The 27,075-nt window shown below is 36.8% G+C and overlaps 1 protein-coding gene across 5 annotated transcripts in view; it reads left to right on the forward strand.

Annotated features, from left to right (window-relative positions):
* The window catches only part of SAMD8 (sterile alpha motif domain containing 8), a 52,131-nt gene that overhangs the window by 5,529 nt on the left and 19,527 nt on the right, over positions 1-27,075 (forward strand). For 3 of the 5 annotated variants that reach the window (XM_045439693.1, XM_045439688.1, XM_045439692.1), the window contains one exon: positions 22,425-23,017. In XM_045439693.1, coding sequence (XP_045295649.1) covers positions 22,425-23,017 — 593 coding nt within the window. Of the gene's footprint in view, positions 1-5,485; positions 5,529-22,424; positions 23,018-27,075 lie in introns of all 5 variants that reach the window. The other 2 variants (XM_045439690.1, XM_045439689.1) reach the window with 1 other exon arrangement.

Genomic DNA, 27,075 nt, shown 5'->3' on the forward strand with positions numbered 1-27,075 from the left:
GCTGATGAAGTCCAATGTTTAACCAACTCAGCCACCCAGTCACCCTTCTTCCCCCTCTTTTTTGTCTTGGGATATGGTCACTTGGAAATTATAATTTAAAAAAATTTTACTGTATGCCAAATCAGTAATAACTTTCAAAAAGAGCACATTTTGTGTTCATGAATCAAGTTTAATCAGTTCTAAATTCCTTTAGAGGCATTCGAATGTATGGTTTTTGAAGACAGTATATGGTTTTTAAATAAGACAATTACTTCAGGTTATACTCTAGTATTTTAGATTACACATGATCGAGTGAAACTACAAGAAAAATCCAGCATATTTAAATTACTATAATCATATGAACCTCAACATTGGTTCTGAAAACACACAGAAAGTAAAGTTTTTGGGGCACCTGGGTAGCTCAGTCAGTTAAGCATCAGACTCTTGGTCTCAGCTTAGGTCTTGACATTAGGGTCGTGAGTTTGAGCCCTGCATTGGGTTCTGTGCTGGGCACAAAGCCCACTTAAAAAAAAAAAAAGTAAAGTTTTCATTTTGTTCATATATCCTTTGTATTCTAAAGATTGCATAATGATAACTTGAAAGTCATTTTGGTCTCTTACGCGTTTGTATAATTAAGACCACCAGGATGGTTTGTCTATTTTCAGTTATTGGTACCTCTCACTTTTTTTTTTTTTTTTAAGTTTATTTATTTTTTTAGAGAGAGAAAAGGAGAGAGAGAATCCCAAGTAGGAGATTCTCAGGGATTCTCCATGCCGACAGCAGAGAGCCTGACTTGGGGCTCAATCTCACAAACTGTAAGATCATGACCTGAGCCGACATCAAGTGTCAGAAGCTTATCCAACTGAGCCACCCAGGCGCCCTGTGCCTGTCACTTTAGGAAAATTTCCCAAGTTAATTGTTAAGGTATAGAAGTACTTTTTTTTTTTTTTTTTTTTTTTTTTTTAAGATTTTATTTTTAAGTAACCTCTACAGCCAGCGTGGGACTTGAACCTACATTCCTGGGATGAAGATTCTCATGCTCCACCAACCAACCAGGCACCCCTAGAAGTACTTTTAGATGTCAACAATAATTATCATCAACCTATAACATATTTTTTAAAATATTCATATGCTCCTGTTGAAATATTTTTATTTAGTTAAACTTGATATTAAGGAAGTCTTTATATGAGAAACTCAGGTTGAGTTGAAGTCTACACCGATTAATTGGAATCACTATTGTTATTTTACTTTTCAGTTTGTTCTTTGATTACATTGTTGTTTCCCTGAAAGGTAATTCCATCTTGAGCAAAACCTTAATAAGATTTTACAGCTGTTTTCAAATATTCATAATTATTTCATATTAACCCAAAGGTTGAGTTAAGAGTGGGTTTGGGGGTACCTGGGTGGCTCAGTCGGTTAAGTGTCTGATTCTTGATTTCAGCTCAGGTCACCATCTCACAGTTTGTGAGATCCAGTCTCATGTCAAGCTGAGCTCTGCGCTGAGCATGGAGTCTGGTTTGGATACTCTCTCTCCCTGCCTTTCCCCTGCTCGCTTGCTCTCTCTCTCTCAAAATAAATAAATATACATTAAAAAAAAAAAAAAGAGTGGGTTTAACTATTAGTTGATAGGTGACTATCCTAATGATTTAAGTTCAGGCCTAGCGCAATACTGGCAGAAAGGAGTTAGTGAGGATGGCAGTATTAGCTTATATTTACTGAGCAGTTTGTATTTGCCAAGCATTATTACAAAAGCATTACATGTTTTAGTCCATGTAATCTTAATAAGCCTGTGGAGTAAGAGCTAGTATTCTCTGCATTTTGCAGATAAAAATAATGAGGCCCAAGGAGGTTAAGTAACTAATACAGGGTCACATAGCTGTGAGTTGTAAATCCCTGATTTGAATCTAGGCAGTTTGATTCCAGAGCCAGCATTCTTAACTGCTATGCATTCTGGGTTATTTGTTGAATTCTGTTGCAGAATAGCTTTCTGAAATTTATTTAACTCTCAAACCTTTGTTTCTTAAGCTGTCAGTTGAGGAATTGTACTAAATCTTCCATTCAAGTCATTTCCAATTCTACCATTTTAAGAATTCTGTCATCCTGATTTACAAAACATTGTATGTTTAATATTTCTGATTAGGGTCTGTTCGTAATCTCTTGATCTCTTAAAGTACAAAGGTTAAGTCATTTTCCAAAGTCACACTGGTAATGGGTGATGGTGCTGGATCTGCAATTAGATATTTTTTTGGACCTCTTAGGCTTGTTAGTTGCCTCACTGTTTCTTTTATTTAGTGTATATATGCATACATAGATTAATAATTGAGTTTAATTGATTTTCTTTCTTAATTTTCTATTCATATCTTATTTGTGTGATATGCTTCAAACAGGGAGAGATAATATTGTTTTCATTTTCTTTAAAGAGTCTTTTCTCTTTGGTTATCAACTATTATATGCTTATTGTATAAAATTTAGAAATTTTAGAAATGTTTAATGTAGATAGTGAAGGAGTCCACTGGAGGAGAACTCTTAATAGTTTGACATTTTACTTATTTAAAGATACATACATATGATGCATCTGCTATTTTTTAGGACATTTTGCTCCTTTAAATTTTTTTTTAACTTTTATTTTGAAATAATTAAAGATTCACAGTATGTTGTGTAGATAGTACAGAGAGATCCCACATACCTTTCACTGGTTATATCTTACATATTTATAGTACAATATCAAGGCCTGGAAATTGACATTGGTTCAAAAGGTGTGTGTAGTTGTATGTTACTTTAGCATGAGTAGATTTGTTTAACCATTGCACTGATTAAGATATAGAGGGGCACCTGGCTGGCTCAGAAGAGTATGCAACTCTTAATATCTGGGTCGTGAGTTCAAGCCCCACATTGGGTGTAGTAGCGATTACTTAAATAAATAAATTTTAAAAGTTAAAAAAAAAATTTTTTTTTTAAATATAGAATTATTCCATCACTGTAAGTATCTCCCTTGGGTTACCCTCCACCCTCAATACGTACTCTTTCCTGTGTTCCACCTGTATAATTTTGATATTTTGAGGATATTACAGAGGGAATCATACTGTATATGACCATTTGAGATTGGATTTTTTCCAAATAGCACAATGCCCTTGAGATCCATCTACTTATTGTATGTATCCATAGTTTATTAATTTTTATTGCTAAATAGTATTCCATGATATAGATGTACCACAGTTAAACTGTTCACATATTATGGGATATTTTGTTTTTATACACCTTTCAGCTATTAAAAGTAATAAAGCTGGGGATATTTGTATACAGGTTTTTGTGTGAACCTTAGTTTTCATTTTTCTTGGATAAATGCCCAGAAGTACAGTTGCTCGGTTGTATGGTAAGCGTATGCTCAGATTTTAAAGAAATTGGCCAAACTATCATCCAGCATGGCTGTACAATTTTACTTTCCCCCAGCAGTGTGTGAGAGGTCCAGTTTCTCTGCATCCTTGACAGCATTCCATATTGTAACAATTTATACCTCATCATGGTCTTAATTTGCATTTTCCTAGCAGCTGGTGATGTTGAACATCTTTTCATGTGCTTTTTTGCCATTCATACATCTTTTTTGATGACGTGCCTGTTCATGTCTTTCACCGATTTTAATTAGATTTTTAGTTTCTTATTGTTGAATTTTAGGAATTCTTTGTATGTTCTAGATTTGAGTTCATCCAGGGAGTAATAGTGAAAAGTATGTCTACTCCATCTTCCCACAAGCAGAAGTCCACATAGGCTCTTTTTAAAAATGTACTTGTCAGGGGCGCCTGGGTGGCTCAGTCGGTTAAGCGTCCGACTTCGGCTCGGGTCACGATCTCGCAGTCCGCAAGTTCGAGCCCCGCGTCAGGCTCTGGGCTGATGGCTCAGAGCCTGGAGCCTGCTTCCGATTCTGTGTCTCCCTCTCTCTCTGCCCCTCCCCCGTTCATGCTCTCTCTGTCTCAAAAATAAATAAACGTTAAAAAAAATTAAAAAAGTAAATAAAAATGTACTTGTCAGAGGGGCGCCTGGGTGGCTCAGTTAGTTAAGCGTCCGACTTTGGCTCAGGTTGTGGATTCGAGCCCTGTGTCTGACTCTGCACTGCTGGTGTAGAGCCTGCTTGGAATTCTTTCTCTCTCTCTCTCTTTCTCTCTCTCTCTCTCTCTTTGTCTTTGCCCTTTCCCTGCTTGCACTCTGTCTCTTTCAAAATAAACTTTAAAAAAAAGTTTTTATCAGAAAGAATGCTGTTACCGCCATTTTTCCATCTGCTGTCGTATTTCCTTCATCTCTTGCCTCTATTTTTTAAATTTTCTTTCAATTTTTTTAATGTTTATTTATTTCTGAGAGAGACACAGTGTGAGTGGAGGAGGGGCAGAGTGAGAGTGAGACACAGAATCTGAAGCAGGCTCCAGGCTCAGAGCTGTCAGCACAGATCCCGACACAGGGCTCAAACCCACGAACTGTGAAGCCTCTATTTTTAGAAGCTATTTCCTTCATTTAGTCTGTTAAATACTTTTATGCTAGCTTCATCCCTCACAGTCTGTTTTACACTTTCTGACAGCTATTCTCCTTAAAGCACACTTATTATGTCATCCTCTTACTCAAAAATCTCTAGTGGTTCCCCATTGTCTATAGAATAACCTTAACTTGATGGGGCACCTAGGTGGCTCAGTCAGTTAAAGCCTCTGACTTTCGCTCAGGTCATGATCTCACGGTTTGTTGAGTTCAAGCCCCACACTCTCTGCTGTCCGTGGAGCCCGCTTCAGATTCTCTGTCCCCCTTTCTTTCTGCCTCTCTCTTTCTTTTTCTTTCTCTCTCTCTCAAAAGTAAATAAACATTAAAAAAATTTTTTAAAGAATATCATTAACTTGACAAAGGTTTCCATGATCTAGCCCCAATTTATATTTTCAGCTTAATATCCCAGTAGTCCTTTGTGCCCTGTGAACACTAATAGTTCTCCATTGTTTTCTGTCTTCATACCTTTGCTCATACAATTTTCCTCTATTAGTGTACTTTTTTTTTTTTTTTAACGTTTATTTTTGAGAGACTGAGAGAGACAGAGCACAAGCAAGGGAAGGGCAGAGAGAAAGGGAGACACAGAATCTGAAGCAGGCTCCAGGCTCTGAGCTGTCAGCACAGAGCCCGACGCGGGGCTTGAACCCACGAACCATGAGATCATGACCTCAGCTGAAGTCAGACGCTTAACCGACTGAGCCACTCAGCTGCCCCTTTGTTAGTGTACTTTTATTTTTCCGTCTCTGTTCACAGCTTCACCCTTCCTTAAAGGCTCAGCTCAGATGTCACTTCCAAGAACTCTTCTGATCTCACCAACTGGAAATAACCTCTCTTTCCCTTAACTTCCTAATTTTTTAAACAAGTTTCATAAGTAACCACTTTATTAGTGTTGTTTTAAGGATTAAGTGAGCTAATGTATATGAATAGCAGCTGTAATTTGTTTTACCTTTTTTTCATAATGACTTTCTTTAATATCCCTTTCTAGACTAAAAATCATTGAGGCCAGGATCTGTTTCATATTTATCTAGGTAAGTGCTACATTGCCTAGTGAGATACTCTTCTCGTAGTGTGTGCACAGTAAATATTTAGTAGGTGAACAAACATAACATGAGGGCATTTTAATACTGTCTATATCCCCAGTGCCTTATTACCTGACATCTGGATATAGCAGACAGTAAATGTTTGAGCCTGTACGGTGCAAATTTGTAATTCAAAAAGCTTCCATCATTAAGCAGTCTCATTGATGTAATCTTTATGTAATGTAACTGAAAACCTTTGATACATTCCTCTGCTGATAACTAGAAAATATTTAATGTTTATGAGATTCAATCCCTACAGAAGTACAAGAACCCTCAGCTTATGTGAGGTGGTGTGGTGTAGTGAGAAAGAACATGGACTTTGAAATGAGATTGCCTGGGTTGGAAACCTGTCTGTACTAGTTACTAGTACAAGTTTATCTTGGGCAAGTTATTTAACCCATCTGTTTCAGTTATCTCATCTGTAAACTGAGGAAGATGATAATGCCTACTTTATGTGGTTGTGAGAATTATATGAACATACAAGTTAAACACTTAGAGCACTTTCTGGCCCTTCATAAATGTCTTAAGGTGGTAGCTAATCTAATTATTGCCTGTTGTTACTTCCTAAAAATGTACTGAACTCAGTTCAGAAATCAAAGAGTGTGTGAGTTAGGACATACATTCTTTTAAAGAACAACACTCTGCAGAGATGGAATATCTTGTACCTGCACATCCTGCCCACTGTATTCCTCTTCCAGTAGGTGTTGATTGGGTAACTGATAATCCTGTTCACCTCATTGTACTAATCATACAAAAGTCAAAGAAACAAGTCTTCCAGGGACTTTTTACTGAAAAAGGATTATGAGTTCATATCAAGGAATAGTACATACTTTTGTCTTCTTCCTTTGAAGAATATGATAACTGAGTTTTTTTGGTTCTTGTTGAATATGCTTCCCTATTTTGTGCAGTTAATTCTTCTGAGGTGATATACCATTAATTTTGTCTTCATGGACAAATTAAAATGGCTATTTAACATTTCCTATATTACTTTGAATCTTGAGTCTGTTTTTATCAATTTAGCAGTCCTCTAAACTTTTTCCAAAATTACTGTCATTCAAATTTTTTTAAAACAAGTGAATGCTACGATCTACTTTTGTGTAATACTTGAAGAATGCATACAGTGTGATTCGATTCATATAAAAGAGAAAAACAAGCAAAACTAAACTGTATTGTTTATGAATATATGCATAGGTACTGAAACTATAAAGAAAAACAAGGGATTATCACAAAGATAGGTTTGTAGTTCCCCTGGGGGAAAGAACAGAGTTATTCATTGGGATACTGGGCTGGTGACATGGTGGTTATAAAATAAGGGAAATTAATAGTTGCCTGAAATGAAAAGATTTTTTGAAATCCAGCTATTTGTTTGTATTATTAATACGTGTATGTACCTGATTTTGGTACCTAAATAGCCTAGATTTCCCAACAAATAATGAGGAAAATGTATTATTTCTATCTGTAAAAGTGTCTCTTAACAAAAGTTGAAAGTTTTATAATGAAGAAGCTGTATTACAAATCACCTCCAAATCATCTGGATCTTATTTCTAGTATGTATTTTTTTATTCTGAAGATATTTTGGTGTTGAGAGTGATTAGCTAGTCTCATTTGACATCTTCAGTTTTTGGGGGTTTTATTAAGTTTTATTTTGAGAGAGAGAATCCCAAGCAGGCTCCACATTATCAGCACAGCTTGATGCGGGGCTTGACCCCACCAACTGCCAGATCATGATGTGATCTGAATGAATTTGGACACTTAACCAGTTGAGCCACCTAGGCGCCCCTTGGGATTTTAAATTCAGGCCCTACGTTGGGTGTAGAGATTACTTAAAAATAAAATCCTAGGGGCTCCTGGGTGGCCAGTCAGTTGAATGACTGACCTCAGCTCAAGTCATAATCTCACAGTCCGTGGGTTCAAGCCCTACGTCAGGCTCTGTGCTGACAGCTCGGAGCCTGGAGCCTGCTTTGGATTCTGTGTCTCCCTCTCTCTTTCTGCCCCTTCCCTGATATCACTCTGTCTCTCTCTCTCTCTCTCTCTCTCTCTCTCAAAAATAAATAAACATAAAAAAGGAGGAGAAATAATATATATTCTTAAAAATAAATAAATATAAAAATTAAAATAAAATCTTAAAAAAATAATGAATAAAATAAAACATAAAACAGGTCCAGTCAGACAGAGTCCCCAAAGCAACTAGGCAAAGATGAAGCAGGAATTATTATTACAATTATTGCTGTTAATATTATTATTATTAAATCACATGTGAAATCATCCTGGACAGTGTCTGATCTATAATAGATGTTCATAAATATTAGTTTCCTTCTATTAGCTCTTTCTTTGCCTCCTCATTTTATAGATAAGGCATTGAGATGCCAAGAAGTTTAGATTGTTTTAAATCACCTAAAAGGTTAATTAATGTTGTTGAAATTGAGCTCCAAGAATTTTGACAACCAATTCACTGCTCTTCACCATATCATGCTAATTTTCTTTTAAGTTAAAGGACAGGTTGAAAATAAAGCTCTTAAATCCTACCAGGGATTTATAGACTTAATATTTATTATAGATTTTTTTTTTTTTTTTTTAGCTTTCTTACTATGTTTTGAAGACTTTTTTTCCTTATAATTCTCAGAAATATATAAATTGTGGGGGCACCTGGGTAGCGCATTCAGTTAAGTGTCCGACTTCAACTCAGGTCATGATCTCATGGTCTGGGAGTTTGAGTCCTGTGTCAGGCCCTGTGCTGACAGCTCAGAGCCTAGAGCCTGCTTCAGATTCTGTGTCTCCCTCTCTCTCTGCCCCTCCCCCACTCATGCTCTATCAAAAACATGAATAAACATTAAAAAAAATTTTTTTAGGGGCGCCTGGGTGGCGCAGTCAGTTAAGCGTCCGACTTTAGCCGGGTCACGATCTCGCAGTCCGTGAGTTCGAGCCCCGCGTCGGGCTCTGGGCTGATGGCTCAGAGCCTGGAGCCTGTTTCCGATTCTGTGTCTCCCTCTCTCTCTGCCCCTCCCCCGTTCATGCTCTGTCTCTCTCTGTCCCAAAAATAAATAAACGTTGAAAAAAAAAAAATTTTTTTTTAAATTTTTTTTTTAATATATAGATTGTGGGTAAATTTATTTATTTATTTTTGAGAGAGAGAGAAAGTGTGCACATGTGTGAGCACATGTGGAGGAGGGGCATAGAGAATTCCAAGCAGTCTCCACACTGTCAAGCAGATTGCAACACAGCTCTGAACCCACGGAACATAAGATCATGCCTGAGCCAAAATCAAGAGTCAGATGCTCAACCGACTGAGCCACCCAGGCACCCCAAATTGTGGGTACATTTGATCAGTTGTTTTTTTTTTTTTTTTTTTTTAATATATGAAATTTATTGTCAAATTGGTTTCCATACAACACCCAGTGCTCATCCCAAAAGGTGCCCTCCTCGATACCCATCACCCACGCTCCCTTCCCTCCCACCCCCCATCAACCCTCAGTTTGTTCTCAGTTTTTAACAGTCTCTTGTGCTTTGGCTCTCTCCCACTCTAACCTCTTTTTTTTTTTTTTCTTCCCCTCCCCCATGGGTTTCTGTTAAGTTTCTCAGGATCCACATAAGAGTGAAAACATATGGTATCTGTCTTTCTCTGTATGGCTTATTTCACTTAGCATCACACTCTCCAGTTCCATCCACGTTGCTACAAAAGGCCATATTTCATTTTTTCTCATTGCCACGTAGTATTCCATTGTGTATATAAACCACAATTTCTTTATCCATTCATCAGTTGATGGACATTTAGGCTCTTTCCATAATTTGGCTATTGTTGAGAGTGCTGCTATAAACATTGGGGTACAAGTGCCCCTATGCATCAGTACTCCTGTATCCCTTGGATAAATTCCTAGCAATGCTATTGCTGGGTCATAGGGTAGGTCTATTTTTAATTTTCTGAGGAACCTCCACACTGCTTTCCAGAGCGGCTGCACCAATTTGCATTCCCACCAGCAGTGCAAGAGGGTTCCCGTTTCTCCACATCCTCTCCAGCATCTATAGTCTCCTGATGATCAGTTATTTAAAATAATAAAAAGTTTCTGTTTCCTGGATGCTAGGGTATTATAAACAGACTCTGAAGGATTATTTTTAGTATAAACTAAATGCAGTTTTTCTTAATATATATCAGTAGTCAACCCTAGAGTGTGATATGTCTTTACCTGCAGTTCTGTGTATAGGTATAGTTTATTCAGTTGTATCATGTAGATTTTTATATAGGAGAAACAGCTGCTCAACACAGAATCAACATATAATGGATGAAATAAGATATGTGTGAAGGAACTTGAAAGATTGAATGTTAGCCAAGCCAGAAGTAGAAGAACAAGCAGAGTTAGATTGGATGGTCTGGTGTAGTGCTTCAGAATCACTTGGGGAGCTTTTAAAAAATGCAGATGTCAAGCTTCTCAGATTCTGATCCAGTAAGAAAGTTAAAAAAAAAAAAAAAAAAAAAAAAGCATGGGAAGTAGAACAGGCATGTTTTTTTTTTTTTTAAATTTCAGATTATTCTAATGTGTAGCCAGGTTGAAAACCATTGTTTATATTGATTCCATGGAGCATAGGCAAAGGAGGAGTCAAAGGTTTTTTATATCTACTCTGTGTGGAAAAGAGAGATAAACTGAGAGATGTAAACAACTTTTTCTAGACAGATACTCTGTGAGGCACAGACATTATGCATTAAGTCTCATAAAAATGTTGCTTAAAATCATCTGCTTTTCTGTGCTCTGATTACTTACTCTATAAGTAACATTCTGCTTATTAAGTCAGCCTTCTAGATACTTCAGAGTTGTGAACAAATCTGCCTGGGACAAGATTCTTGAGTATTCTTTCTAGACACTTATGTGCCTAGTATTGGCATTCTAGTTTATCTATCAGTACCTTATATAAGTTCGCTTGTAGTCTCACTCAATTTGATCAACTCTGGGGTAATGACAAAAGATCAAGTTTTGAATCATTGAGGCTGATTACCAGATCCTGATTCCTATGGGTTTATCAAATTAGTGACCAGGGGTTGTCTCTTGGCAGTTAGACATTCTAAATTTGTTGATGTAAAACTGAAGCCCTGAAGAATTTGTAATAAAATTTTATTATTAAAAATGTGCATAAAGGGAAAATGTAAAATCTTTTTAAGACTATACTCTTAAGAATGAAATAGCCAGTGTAAAACAAGGCGTTTTGTTTTTAATAATCCTGTTTGGAAGGGCATTGGGGCAGTTATTTTTTTTTTTTTTTCAACGTTTATTTTATTTTTGGGACAGAGAGAGACAGAGCATGAACGGGGGAGGGGCAGAGAGAGAGGGAGACACAGAATCGGAAACAGGCTCCAGGCTCTGAGCCATCAGCCCAGAGCCCGACGCGGGGCTCGAACTCATGGACCGCGAGATCGTGACCTGGCTGAAATCGGACGCTTAACCGACTGCGCCACCCAGGCGCCCCGGAGCAGTTATTTTGATTGCTACTTTGTTTTTGCACATTTATTTAATAATGCTTGTTGAGAACCTATTATGTGCTCATCATACAGGTCTTTGTAATATTCTTAGTAATCCCTACTATAGTCTCTAAAAATAAAAATAATCTAACGTAAAAAATCTCTTAAGCTCTCCTGCTGCCCTAGGTGCTAGATAACTTTTTTTGCTAGATATATTCATGTTTTACTTTTTTTCCCCCTTTCTTTAATTTGTCGTGCTATTTGCCTCCTTTATTTTCTCCCCTGTGGGCTTCACAGTAGGCAGTCTGGTGCACCCAAGCCCACAGCCTCCTCACTTTTCCTGTACTCCCAGGAGACCTACGGCTGGCTAGAAGCCGTGGGGCACCTGTCTACTTTCTTATTCTTAATAGATAGAGTTGAACCTATTTAATAGATGAAATGACCAGATCAGAGCCTTTGTCGTGTTTAAATTATCAATGGGACATTTTACTGCTTCATCTTTTTCCATTGGCACAGTGTGCTTGGTTGAGAAAAAAATATGTTGTACAGCTTATTGAAATAAAACAAGTCATTCATTCCAAAGATAATGCAAGAGTATGTGCATTTAATGGGGGGGGGGGGACAGATGAAACCCTATCCTGCTTAATTAATTTCCCAGGAAGTTGAAATAGCATAAATTTATTTGCCTTACCTAGAATTGAACTAGAATGTGGACCTTGTGAGCAAGCTTGAAGCCTTTAACCTTAGGTACTTCACTTGCTTTGAAAGATGACAGTTTGGAGTACCTGGGTGGCTCAGTTGGTTGAGTGTCCCAACTCTTGATTTCAGCTCAGGTCATGATCTCATGGTTGGTGGGATCAGGTCCCATGTCAGGCCTCTGTGCTAAGAGTGCAGAGCCTGCTTGGGATTCTCTCTTTCTTTCTGTCTCTGCCCCTCCCCTGCTCCCACATGCCTGCCCTTTCTCAAAATAAATAAGTAAACATTTAAAGAAGAAAAGAAAAGAAAGTTAACAACTGGGAAGATTGAATGGCCTGGCCTGTACTGACATATTCAGGCGAGTTCAATTACAAGAGATAGAAACTACTCTAGGCTCTGGGCTGGGCTGCTAGGAATGACTTCTATAACAAGATTTGAACTTGTGTGCCAAAGAAGTGCTACCTTTGCCACAGTCATCAAAGGTATTAGAAGGCCAGCATGGAACAATTTTAAGAATGTACCATTTCAGAGCACCTGGGTGGCTCAGTCGGTTAAGCATCCGACTTCAGCTCAGGTCATGGTCTTGTGGTCCGTGAGTTCAAGTTCCACATCGGGCTCCGTACTGACAGCTCAGAGCCTGGAGCCCGCTTCAGACTCTGTGTCTCCCTCTGTCTCTTGCCCCTCCCCGCTCATGCTCTGTCTCTCTCTCACAAAGAAATAAAAACATTAAAAAAATTAAAAAGAATATACCATTTCAACAACAAAACCAACTTGATTCAAAAATAGGCAAAGGACTTGAACAAACATTTCCCTAAAGAAAATATACAAATGTCCAGTAAGCACATGAAAAGATTCTCAACATCACTAATCATTATGGAAATCAAATAAAAACTACTTTATACTTTACATCCACTAGGATGACTATTGTTAAAAAAAAAAAAATAAAATAAAATAACAAGTGTTGGCAAGAGTATGGAAAAATTGGAACACTTGTACATTGCTGGTGGAAATGTAAAATAGTATAGCTACTTTGAAAAATGGTATGGTGGGCTCCTGGGTGGCTCAGTTGGTTAAGCAGCTTGCTTTGACTCGGTCATGATCTCACAGTTTGTGAGTTTGAGTCCTGCTTTGGGTGAGCCCTGCTTCTCTCTCCCCCCACAGTACTCTCTCAGTCCCTCATGAGATTTTCTCTTTTTCTCTCTTTCTTTCTCTGCCCCTTCTCACTTGCGCCATCTCTCTCTCTCTCTCTCTCTCTCTCTCTCTAAAAAAAAAAAAAAGAAAGAAAAGAAAAAGAAAAATGGTGTGGTGATTCCTGAAAATAAAAAAAATTACCAAAGACTCAGCAATTCTACTTCTGAGTTTATACACCAAAGAAGCGAAAATAGGACTTGAACAGTTATTGTACAGCTGTGTTTATAGGAGCATTATTCACAATAGCCAAAAGTTGAAAGCAACTCATGTCTGTTGATGGATGAATGGGTAAACAAAATGTGATATATGTATATAATGAAATATTTTTTAAATGTTTGTTTATTTTTGATATAGGCAGAGAGAGAGAATTCCAAGCAGGCTCTATGCTGTCAGCAGAGAGCCCGATGTGGGGCTCAAACTCATGAACCATGATGTGATCTGAAATCAAGGTTCAGGTTCAACCCACTGAGCCACCCAGGCGCCCCCATGCAACAAAATATTATTCAGCCTTAAAAAGGAAGGAAATTCTGATAACATGCTACAACATGGACTAACTTTGAAGACATTATGCTAAGGAAAATAAGCCAGACACAGAAAGACAAATATTGTCTTACTTATATGAGGTACCTAGTGTCCAATTTATAGAGACAGAAAGTAGAATGTTGGTTGTGGGTGAGGAAGTAGGGGATAATGGTGGGGGGGGGGGTATTGTTTAATGGATACAAAGTTTTCAATTGGGATGAAGAAAAAGTTCTGAAAGTGGATGGTGGTGATGGTTGCACATCCATGTGAATGTACTTAATACTACTGTTCTGTACTTAAAAAATTGTTAAAATAGTAAGCTTTATGTATGGTTTAACAAACATAAACAAAACAAAGAACGTATCATCGTGTCTGATGCATGCATTAGAAAGGCAGCATTGCTGCTCTGCAATTGCAACTTCTTCCTTATACTCAACACTTAGTGACTGAAAACTGGAGAATTGTGCGCACATGCACACACACACACATACAACACACACCCAACATTTACATAGTCTGTCTTGTGGACAGCCAGAACTTCAGGAAAATGGCCCCTACTTCACTTACTGTTTTCCGTATCTCTTGTCAGAGAATCCACTTGACCGAACCTAATTCACATTTAGAACTCTAGTTGCAAGGGATCCTGGGGAATAATTTTTTAGCTTTCAACCTCTGTAGTAGCAGAAAACAACTAGAGGGAGATTGGAAAAGATGCCAATTCATCAGTGCCAAATTCATCGTATCTGTCACAGATACTGAGTCAGTGTGATTCACGAAGGTAATGCTCCTTTCAGTTCAGTCATTTTCAGTGGGGGCCAGATTGTTCTGCAACTGGTCATACAGAGGTAGGGTGGAGCACACAAATAGTTTCAACAAGGAGGAGTAGGGAAAGAGTTCATTGATAATCATTATCTGCTTTTGCAGTTCTGGACTGGTTGTACTTTGTCAAGCCTAACATACAGTACTTGCAGTTTTAATAGAGAAGAACACAACTGAGTTATTTATATTATTGTGAAGAGATTTGGGTCATTCTAATGGGATGCATTAAAGGCTTGTTGATTGAGGAATAGCTATGCTACTGTTAAGAAATACCAAACTAAAGTTCTTATGATAAGGTTTTTTCATTTTATTAAGTATGGAGATAAAGTCATCTTTACAGTATATAGGCAATATACTGTAAGCTCTTTTGCTCTCAGGCTGGTGAAATCTCTAATTAGTATGAACTAAATTTGGAAAGAAAAGAAATATGCTTGTAAATAAAAGAGTTGATGTGCCGAAAATTGCATTTTTTATAGTTTTCAAAAATTTCTAACTGGAGTCCATCCATAAGATACTTTTGGTCCCCTTTGTACAGAACAGTCAGCTCCTTTTGTTTATCTGTTATCTAGGACTTGGAACTCTGACTAATGCCTGTTGATAATGAGATTCTGCAGGAGTTGAATATTCTCTCAGTGCCTTTGATAATTAAATTCTTAATTGTTCATGATTTCAGAGTAAACCTCTTTAGAATTTTATCTCAAATGGGGATGTTTCCTTTATACATACCAATTGATGTTTTAGACAAGTACAAGCTTTTCATGCAGTGTTTTTTAATTGTGAATTAAGCTTTAATGACGTTAGTGGGGAAACACTTGAGATTTTTTTTGATAGTTACTTGACTCCTAGAAATCTTAAGTAAGGCACTACAGTACTATTTGTAATAGTAATAATATTGTGAACAATTGCCAACAATGGAGAGATGGACAAACTATTGTATAACCATTAATGGACTGTCCTTTTCAAAGGATAATTTAATAATATTAGACAGGATTCATGTAATAATGTTAAGGAAAAATGAGACAGAATTATCTGTGGTATGATTTCTTTTCGTAGAAAATTCTGTGAGAGTTACAACAAATTACAAGCAGTAGTCTCAAAGGTAATTTTAAAATTTTATTTCTTCAATGAATATATATTACTTTTATGTATTTTCTGTCTTTTTAGTATAGAAATACATTGCTGTAAAAGATTCAAACAATGCAGAAATTTACAGACTAAAATCTATAAAGGTCCTTCAGTCTCCTACCTAGACAAATGAAATCCAGTTTATCAGTTTATTCTTTTATGGATTTTGCTTTTGGTGTCATATCTAAGAAATCTTGACCTAACCTAAGGTAAGAAAGATTTTCTCTTGTGTTTTCTTCTAGATGATTTATAGTTTTAGACTTCACATTTGGTCTGTGATGCATTTGGGGTTAATTTTTATATGTGGTGAGAGATATCGATTGATTTTTTTGCATATGGATATCCATTTGTTCCAATACTATTTGATGAAGACTATCCTTTCTTCATTAAATTGCCTTTACATGTTTGTAGAAAAACAGGTATCTATCGATCTGTCTATCTATCTAGGTCTATTTCCAGATTCCCTGTTCTGTTCCATTGCTTTATTTATCATCATGCCACTACCACTTTGTCTTGATTTGGGGTAGATGATAGAATTCTAAAATGGTCTCCAGTGACTGTTGTATAATAATAGAAAGGACCTGTAAATATGATGGGCGATCACTCCTGTGATTATGTTGTGTTAATGTGGCACAGTTGACTAAGAAACTAAGATTATTCTTAGTGGACCTGACTTAATCAGGCAAGTCCTTGAGAAGGAATGTGCTTTTCCAGGAGAGATTCCAGGTACAAGGGGAGTTCAACACAGGTGAAGCTGCTGCTTTTCAGAATAAGAAGAGGCAAGAACTGAGGGTGGTCACTAAGTTTATAGTAATTAGCTACATAGCGGTAGAAAATAATTGCTGTATATTAAGTCTTGAAATCAGCTAATTTGTTCTTTTTCAGAGTTCTTTTTGGTTATTTTGGGTCTTCTACATTTCCATATGAGCTTTTGTGAGTTAAGTTTATCAACATCTACAAAAAAGCCTGCCAGGATTTTGATTAGAATTGCACTGAATCTGTAGTTCAAATTTGGGGGAGAATTGACATCTTAACAATATTGAATCTTCTGACCTACCCATCTCTCATTGTTTATTTAGATCTTTAATTTCTCTTACAGTGTTTTATAGGTTTTAGTGTACAGGTCTTTTCCGGGTTTGGTCAGATTTATCCTTGAGTATTTGATATTTTTTGATGCTATTGTAAATGGTAGTGTTTTATAAATTTCAATTTTTTTAAGTTTAATTATTTTGAGAGAGAGAGCATGAACAAGGGAGGGTCAGAGAGAGTGAGAGAGGGGATCCAAAGCAGGCTCCACACTGTCAGCACAGAGCCAATGTTCTGGAACTCAGGAACCACGAGGTCATGACCTGAGCTGAAACCAAGAGTCAGATGCTTAACCAATTGAGCCTCCCCGGTGCCCCTATAAATTTCAGTTTTTGAATTTTTATTACTAGTATATAGAAATACAGGGGCGCCTGGGTGGCACAGTCGGTTAAGCGTCCGACTTCAGCTCAGGTCACAATCTCGCGGTCCGTGAGTTCGAGACCCGCGTCGGGCTCTGGGCTGGTGGCTCAGAGCCTGGAGCCTGCTTCCGATTCTGTGTCTCCATCTCTCTCTGCCCCTCCCCCGTTCATGCTTTGTCTCTCTCTGTCTCAAAAATAAATAAAACGTTAAAAAAAAAAAAAGAAATACAATTGATTTTTGTATATTGATCTTATATCTAGCAATCTTGCTAAACTAACTTACTAGTTGTGGTAGGTTTTTGTGTGTACGTATAGATTCCACTGAATTTCCTAAATAAACAATTATATTGCTTGCAAATTCTGCAGATTGTAAGTTTTATTTCTTACTATCTAATCTGTATGGCTTTATTCCCTTTTCTCGCCTTATTCTACTGGCCAGAATGTCCAACGTATAGAATTGGTGAGAATGGATAGTTCTGGCTTGTTCCTGATATTATAAGAAAGTGTATAGACTTCTGTCATTAAGTATGATATTAGCTACAGGTTTTTCAAAGATGCCCTTTATAAAGTTGATGACGCTTCTGTTTTTGGTTTGCCGAGAGGTTTTATCAGGAATAAATATTGGATTTTTTCAAATGCTTTTTTTTGAGTGTCTTTTTAAAAAACTTTTTTCTTAACATTTATTTATTTTTAAGAGACAGAGACAGAGCATGAGTGGGGGAGGGGCAGAGAGAGAGAGAGACACAGAATCCAAAGCAGGCTCTAGGCTCTGAGCTGTCAGCACAGAGCCCGACGCGGGGCTCCCACTCAGGAACCATGAGATCATGACCTGAGCCGAAGTCGGACACTTAACAGGCTGAGCCACCCTGGTGCCCCTACAAGGTTACTTTCAAAGGAAAAAAAAACTTATCTTTTCTTGTGTTTCATTTTGAGTAATTCCTATTGTTGTGTCTTCAAGTTTATTATTCTTATCTTTTGTAATGTCTAATCAGCTGTTAATCCAATCCAGTGTATTTTTCATTCTGTGTATTGTAATTTCATCTTTAGAAGTTTCCATTGGAGCTTGTTTATGGCCCATGTCTATAACTTCTTGAATATGTAAGAGTTATCATAACTTCATTGATTTTCTTGTCTGCTAATTCTATTTAATTTGTATTAGTTCTGGGTCAATTTTGATTGATTTGTTTTCTATTAATTATAGGTAATTTTTCCTACTCTGGATAGAGAGTAGGCATCTTTGATTGGATGCCAGACATAATGGATTTTATCTGTTGAGTGCTAAATACTCCTAGTAATCTTGAACTTTGTTGTAGGATGTAGTTAAGTTACTGGAAAATAATTTGATTCTTTTGGATCTTGATTTTAACATTTGTTTGGCTGGGGGTGCCTGTGTGGCTCAGTCGGCTAAGTGTCCAATTCTTGATTGCGGCCCAAGTCATGATCTCACAATTCATGAGATCGAGCCCCACGTTGGACTCTGTGATGACAGTATGGAGCCTGGGGATAATCTCTCTCTTTCTCTGTCTCTTTCTCTCTCTCTTTATCTCGCTTGCTCTCTCTCTCAAAAATATATAAACTTCAAGAAAAAAAAGATTTATTTGACTGGACCAGAGGCCTGTTCATTGTAGGGCAGGGTTTTTCAATATCAGCACTCAATATCAACATCTTGAATCAGTTGTTTCTTTGTTGTGAAGGGCTATGCTGTGCTTTGTAGAATGTTTAACAGCATCTGTAGCCTCTGCCCTTTAAGTGACTCCCTACTTGTAACAACCAAAAATGTCTCCAGAAATTGCCAAATGTTGGGGAGGGGGTAGCAAATTGCCCCCAGTCAAACAACTACTGCTTTAGGATTAATTTTGTCTTCCTACTATGCAAGATCTTCCTATGTGCTTTGCCTAATGCCCCATGAATTGTGAGATTCTTTTGGTTTTTTTCAGTCTGTTTGGGGTAGGCATTTGTATTGGTCTTGTGTGTGTACTGAGTGTTGTTCCCTCTAATCTTTCTGGGTGGTGCTTTTTTCAGTCCTGTTTTGTTTCCTCGTGTGTATGTGATGATCAGCATTTTAGCTGCATATTCAAAGGACAGTCTCTGCAGATCTCTGGGGTTCTGTCTTAGTCTTTTCAGGCTACTATAACAAAAATACTGTAGACTGGGTGGCTTAAACAAAGCACACTTATTTCTCACAGTTCTGGAGACTGAGGAGTCCAAGATCAAAGCCCAGCAGATTTGATATCTGGTGAGAGCCTGACTCTTGCTTCATAGTCAGTCATCTTCTAGTTATGTCTTTAGGTGGTGGAAGAGGTGATAAAATTCTCTGGAGTATCTCTTAAAAGGCAACTAATCCCATTTATGAGGGTTCTGCCCTCATGACTAGTCACCTCCTAATTAGGGGGTTGGGATTTCAATATATGAATTTTGGAGAGACAAAGCATTCAGTCTATAACAAGTTCTCTGTCCGTGCATCTTTCTCTTCTCCAGTAATCTATTTCATGAACACTAGCCACCTGGATCTCCCCAGACCTTCAGCTCTATCTCCTCAACTCAGCAAGTCTGCCAGCCCTCACCCATTTTGTGTCCTGTGTCACACATGACTTGGAACCTCTCAGGGCAGTAAGCTGGGGCAGTAGGGTTCACTTTGTATTCTGTCTGGCAGCGATCTTTTTTGTCTGATACCCAGTGTCTTGATGCTGGTTTTTCTCTCCCATGTATTTTGTCTATCATTTGGTTATTTGTGGTGGGAGGGTAAATTTGGTCCCTCTCATTAAATCTTGGTCAAAAATGGAGTCCCTTTAAACCTTAATTGATTCATATTAATTATTGATTAAAGCTGAAAGTGTTCTTAAACACTAACTTAATTTCATTTTTTTGGATTTATATGAAACTCATAGCCGTCATATCTTTGTTCAAAATTTCCTGTTCCATGTAGTTTCTGTGGCACAACATAAATACTAAATTGGCCCTAAAGCCTTTTATCATCTTTTTAATATACCTCTTTAGTGCAGGTTTTCACGGTGTTACATAAATATGGGCCTCTAACTATATGTAGTAGCATACAATTAAAGGACATGTCCTGACCTGATGAAGCACATTAGTGGAGTGTGTCATGTTTTTAGGACATTGCCACAGCAGGCTCAAAGGCTTCCTTGTGTTACTCGTTTTGTAGCAGCTAAAATACCAGCATCAAACTCTGATTGTTGGCCCAATTGAGAGTATAGAGAACTGGTGATCTAAGACAGGGGGAAAAAAAGAAAAAAACAAAGAGAAGATCGTTTTGAACAGTGTATGAGACAAAACCGTACTGAAGGATAATGCTATAAGGATGGGAGTGACTTGGAACCCATTGGTGGTAAGCTGTTTGAGAAAGGAGAAAGGTAGCAGAATAGAAAATAAAATGAAGAATCTAGCCTTGTTTTGTGGGAGATGAACTTCGCAAATTTGCTACATCGTAACTGCTGCAGAGTTTGTATGTAACAGGTGTGGTTGGATATTCAAAGATGAAGAAATTTATTCAGAGCATATCTTTGGGGAAGAGATATGTATGTAGTGGGTGGGGTGAAACCGTCTGGATATATATATGAACTAAAACATACCAAAGTCATTTTAATGGAATTTTGTATATATGTGATAACTTACATAAAATGATATACATCAGTGTGTATAAATTCAATGTGGTAAACTGCATAAAACATGTTTGGGATGGCGACGATATAATGTAGCTAAAAAGAGCTGAGTAAGAGTTTATGTAGCTCTTTGGTACATAAGAATTAGGCAGCTTTTTAAAGCATACAGATCCTTATAGGCAGATGTGCTGTTAATGTTCTAAGACTGAAAAGCTATTGTGGATTGATGATATGAAAAACTCTGTTTGGAAACAAAATCTGATTAAAGGCTTCCAAAAATTAGGATTGCTTTTTAGTAATTAAGAAATACATATTTAATAAACATTTCTTGTTGCCTGAATATTTTCGATGGTGTAAGTGGTGGTGCTCATGTAGTTAAGTATCTGCCTTTTTCAAGTATTTATAAGTCTTCATGGCAAGAGTTTGTGTGGGTAGGGGAAGAATGTAGAACAGTAGCAGTTTTTTTACTTTTCTCAACATAAGTAAGCATAGAAGATTTATCATAGCCAAAAGTGCATATTATAAGAAAATGATAAACACCAAAATCAAGAATTATTTCATCTGGGAAGGGGAGGAAGGGGACAGTATCAGGGAGGGACATTCAATTGTATTGATGTTTTGTTTTTGGCCTTTTAAAGCAAACTTTTAAAATATAGTTTAACATACGTAAAGTGTAGATCATAAGCATATAGCTTCTTGAATTTTTATAAGATGAACATAACCTGTATGACTAATACCCAGATTAAGAAACCGAACATATATTGGAATTATTTGGTATTCTTTCAAACTGGGTAGTGGACATTTGGGTACTTCTTATGTCATTCTTTATTTTTTTGTTGTTGTTATGCTTTAAAGTTTGCCTACTGTGTTTTTTAAAAAAAAATCGTCTCCCCCCCCCCCCCTTTACCCCTCGTGGGATTCTCTCTTTCTCTGCTCCCTCGCTCACTTGCACCTTCTCTCTCAAAAAAATTAATTAAAAAATCATCTCAGAAGGAAATAGGATCTTTAAAAATATGGAAGATGTCAGAAAACCCACATGCTTTAGTAACTGAGGAAAATACTTCAGGGAAAAATAAGTTTTTTCCACGTAGGCCTTTGTCTCCTGTGTTATCTTATAAACCTGATAGAGGCCCAAGTTACTGAAAGTTTTAGAATGGAAAAGAACATAAACAGAACTATGTGGATCAAAGTAGTAAAAATAATTAGTACATTTTCATATAGTACATTATTGGCCTTTTACAATCACAATATAAAGTTTGGGTCCTCAAATATGAGTACATTGAAATGACAGTTTTCTTTTAAAAATTTTATCACTGAAATCTCAGTGATAGTTTAAGAAGGAAATTTCTTATTTAGTTCTATAATGGTATATTCAAAGTATGGAAAGAAATGAGCTAATAAGATACTTATATATAGTTTATAGGCTTTATATCTGTTTAGAAATCATTTGTGTAGTGGGTAGAAATATTCTTAATCTAAGGGGTTTCCTAAAACTAGTTCTCTACCTTGGTGGTGTTTCTTGTTTTTGTTTTCTCATTTTAGAGAAGTGGGAGATACTTATTCCATCAAACATGAAGATTTCTAAAATTTGATTAATTTTTATGTATTAGGTATCTTTCTGTATCTCATTTTAAGAAAAGCATTAAAATGAGATTTTTCTCAATTCTCAGCAGTAGGCTTTTTCTAATGAAGTTACACTTGCTATGGTGTGGAAAGGCCATTTGTAGAGTAATTTTTTGTAAAAATGTTTAGTCATTAGCCTTCCTTCTTCTGTGGGGGCCATATCATAAAATTATTAGAATGTTAATCTACTGAAAACCAATCATTTGGTTTTTTTTTTTCCTTTTTACTCTCTTCTAGAAGCCAATAGATCAGAATAGAAAAATTATTGTTTCTGGTATGTTTACGTGTATTTGGTCTTTAAAGGAGTAGTTAGGACACACTGAAGTTTTTGTTTTGTTTTCCTGATTTCCCTGGACAGGCAGTGGAAAAGGAAATGGCTGTTCCTAATCACCTCTGCATTCGTCGCTGGACTACCAAGCATGTAGCTGTTTGGCTGAAGGATGAAGGCTTTTTTGAATATGTGGACATTTTATGTAATAAGCACCGACTTGATGGAATCACATTGCTAACATTGACTGAATATGATCTCCGGTCTCCTCCTCTGGAAATCAAAATCTTAGGGGACATTAAAAGGTTAATGCTCTCAGTCCGAAAATTGCAGAAAATACATATTGATGTTTTAGAAGAAATGGGATACAACAGTGACAGTCCCATGGGTTCCATGACACCTTTCATCAGTGCTCTTCACAGCGCAGAGTGGCTCTGTAATGGAGAGCCTTCACATGACTGTGATGGACCGATCACTGATTTGAATTCTGATCAGTACCAGTACATGAATGGTAAAAACAAACATTCTATTCGAAGATTGGACCCAGAGTATTGGAAGACCATATTGAGTTGTATATATGTTTTTATAGTATTTGGGTTTACATCTTTCATTATGGTTATAGTCCACGAGCGAGTGCCTGATATGCAGACCTATCCACCACTCCCAGATATATTCTTAGACAGGTAAGTTTTGTTTCTAGTTGCCAAGTTTGCAGAAGGTTGCAATAACAGCAATGATAATATAGTTATGATAATTATGTTGTTTGTTATTATTTTGGTTGATACATACTTTCTATTTATCTGGTAGCATATGAAGATATGCTTTGAAGTCGCTTTTTTTTTTTTTTTAAGTTTATTTATTTTTGACAGAGATAGAGTATGAGCATGAGCTGGAGGAGGGGGAAAGAGAGAAAGAGGGAGACTCAGAATCTAAAGCAGGCTTCAGGCTCCAAGCTGTCAGCACAGAGCCTGATGCAGGGCTCAAACTCATAAACTGTGAGATGATGACCTGGGCCAAAGTCAGATGCTTAACTGACTGAGCCACCCAGGTTCCCCTGTCTTAAAGTAAATTAGACCTTAAGCCTGTGTGAGTGGGAAAAGCCACTGCTTAATTTATTTTTTTTATAGCTATATTATAGCTCCTTGGGCAGTTCACATTTTAAAAGGGTTTCCTGGAATGGTGTCTATAATAAATGGAATTTGGTTACCTTTTCTTGATGAATGGGGTTTAAAAGCTTTTCCAAAAATATGGGGAAGGCTCCTGTATCACCAAATAAATTGGAATTATCACAAATAATACAAATTGATTCGTTGATAGTATCCTCTTGTTTTTATGAAGTGTTGCATGCATAAAAAAGAATATAGTATATGCATATGAAAAATAAGAATAGAACAAAACTCAAAACTATTAGGTTTTATATTTGTGATTTTAAAAATCTGTTTTAAGTTTGTAGAACTTTCCTGATTGTTTTTATAAAACGTTTACCCTTCTGAAAGTGCCTTGTAGAATGTTTTTTTGTTTAGAATGTGTTTTTTTTTTAATGAAGTGAATTAAAGTATTCGTGTTGAGATGGCAAAATGATGTACATATCACATTTTTGTCCTCACAAACCCCGATTTAAAGTGTAGTAAAGAGGTTTTTGTTTAAGTTGTAAGCCTACAAGTATGCAGCAGATAAGAGAGGAGAGAGTAGCCATACATTTTTGGAAGTTTGAAAGTAGGTGGATGAGTGGCAACAAACAGACCTAAAATAATCAAATTCTAAAACAGCAATTAGGAAAAATGAGAACCAACCCAATCTATATTGCAGATTTCTCAAAACTCTGGATATTGCAGGTGAAAGGGTGGTGCTAAAAGAAGAATCTAATGAAAGCTGTTGAAGAAACTGTTAGATCCCTATATCTCCTCCCCTATTCTATACAGTTTTCCCAATTATAAACAGAAGACCCTAAGGAAGTAAGGAAGAAAGCATATGGATATCTAAGGAAAGAGGATTGGAGGCAGAGGAAACAAGTTGTTCCTTGCTCCTTGTTCTTTGTTCCAAGTTGTTTCCTTATTCCAAGTTGCAACACAAGTTGCAGAAATCCTGAATTGGTAGGGTACTTAGCAGGTTTAAAGAACAGCAAATGAGAGATGAAGTTTGAGAGGAAACAGGAATCCAGATTGTATAGTGACTCGTAGATTATTGTGTGGATTTTAGCTTTCATTCTGAATGAAAAGGGAAACCATTGGAAAGTATTTTAGAGAAGGAGTGATCTGCCATTTTAAAAAGTAACTCTAGTTGTACTGAGAATAGCCTGAGTGTGGACGTGAGTATGGCCAAATAGGGATTAAATTATTGAATTCACCTTGACAAAAATGAGGTGCATTGGATGAGGATAGTAGTGGTAAGATGGTGTGAAAGAGTCAAGTTCTATTTATATATTTAGAAAGCGCAGCCAACAAGATTTGCTGATGGATTTGCATGTAAGGCATAAGAAAAAGAAAGGTCAAGGATTACTCCAAGATTTTTGACCTGACCCTTTGCAAGGATGGAGTTGCCCTTTACAGAGATGGGAAGACAGCTGACTTGGAAAGAAATGTAAGGATTTGGTTTTGGACATGTCAGATTGAGATATCTTTTACACCAAATCATTATGTCAAGTAAGAGATGGAAGGATGAGTTGGAGTTCAGAAAGGTGTAGGCTGAAATTTGGAAGTTACCAGCACAGGTAAAGCTGTGATGTTAGATAAGGTCTTCTAGCGAGTGAGTTAAAAAGTGGAAAGATTAAAGACTGAACCCAAGAACATTCTTTTGTTTTTTTTTTTTCTTTTTTTTAAATGAGTGGCCTGTTTTATATTTCCTTATTATTATTTTTTTTTTATCTTTTAAATGTTTATTTTTGAGAGAGAGAGAGGGAGACGGAGCATGAGCACGGGAGGACCAGAGAGAAGGAGAAACAGAATCCGAAGCTGTCAGCACAGAGCCCGATGTGGGGCTCCAACTCACAAACCATGAGATTATGACCTGACCTGAGCCAAAGTCAGACAGTTAACCAACTGAGCCACCCAGATGCCCCCAAGCCCAAGAACATTCTAACAGAAATCAGAGAAGTAAGGCAAAACCAGTAAAGAAGACTGAGAATGTCAGGGCAGAGAGAGAAAGTAGTATCCTGGAAGCCAAGTTAAAAAAAAGTATTGTAAGAGGGCAGGAATAATTAATAATTAGCTGTTTTTAAGTGCTACTCAGGGATCAAGTAAAATGTGGATAATTGACCATCAGATATAGCAACATTGACCTTCACAAGAGTTAGTAAAAGGAGAAGCTGATTGTAATGGGTTCAAAAGAGAATATGAGACTTACTGAAATTTACCTAATGGGATATAATCCACAAATAGGAAACATATGCTCATTGTGACAGTTGCTCATTGTGACATTATTTGTAGTAATTGCAAATATTGGAAATAATATAAATGCCTATCCTTGGAAAACTGGTTGAATATAATACTCTGCATAGCAGAGTACTACTAAATCACAAAGAAGAGTGAGGAAGATTTTTAAGAACTGATATGAACTAGTTTTAAGTGTGAAGCAAGGAAAATGTAAAATGAGCGAAACAGCTCTTGTTCCATAAATCAAGGAAGTGCATAAAACCAATGAAAGCATGTCAGAAGAACATATGAGCTGGTTTGAAGGGACTTGCACTGATCAAACTAGGGCAATTAAAACATCCAAAAGCATAGTGATGGTAATGGATTCTAATATATTGAGTAAAAGAAAGAATTTGTGAATCCATAGTGATAAAACAAACAAAAAAATGGTCTGGCAAGAGGGGAAATTCTTCAAGAATGATACCAGCAAATTAACATGGATGGCCTATTTTGCAACATCCAGCATAGTAATTGATTCAGGCAAGTCATCAGTGGATGCTAAAATCATTAGGTGAAAGATCAAGGATGTTCACATGATTTGAAAATAATCATCTCACATACTACTTAATTATAGGAAGAATAAGGTAGCTTTCCAGTGTCATGATCTGACATGCATTGTTTTAACCAAATGATCAAATGTAGCATTTCAAACTGACATGTGCATTGGATGTGATGTTCACAGTATCACTATATAATAATCTTGCCCCTCCAAATGTAACCTAAGTCTAATCATGAGGAAATTATCAGACAAATCCAGAACAAGGAACAGTCTAATAAGACAGCTGATCTGGACTCTCCAAAAATGTAGATATTATAGCAAACGGAAGTCAGGCAGAGAGAATTGTAGGGATATTGAAGAGCTGTAACCAAGAGCAATATATGAACTTTAATTGGAACCTATATCAAGAAAAAATATATACTGTTGACATTTTGGGGACATTTAGGAAATTTTGGGTATGGACTTCATATTAAACAATGTTGTCTAACAATCAATGTTAGAGTTTCCTGGGTATAATAGCGTATTGTGTTATGAAAAGGATATCCTTTTTCCTAGGGGAATCATGTTGTAGTATTTAGGAGGGAAGTGTCATAATGTCTGCAACTTACTTTGCAGGGGGTGGGTTCAGGTTCTTCCAAAACAGAATGTGTGTGTGTGTGTGTATGTAGGTATGCATAGAAAGAGTGAAAAAAAATAAATGTGGAAAAAATGGTAATTGTACGGTGGATTTAAGTGAAGACCTTAAAGTATTTATTCGTTCAACTTTTCATAGCCAAGAAAAGTTAAAAAAAAAAATTGGTTAGAGTTGATAAGAGAGAAAAAGAGAATAGGA

The sequence above is a fragment of the Leopardus geoffroyi genome, chromosome D2 (assembly GCF_018350155.1).
Source record: "Leopardus geoffroyi isolate Oge1 chromosome D2, O.geoffroyi_Oge1_pat1.0, whole genome shotgun sequence".
NCBI classification, from domain to species: domain Eukaryota; kingdom Metazoa; phylum Chordata; class Mammalia; order Carnivora; family Felidae; genus Leopardus; species Leopardus geoffroyi.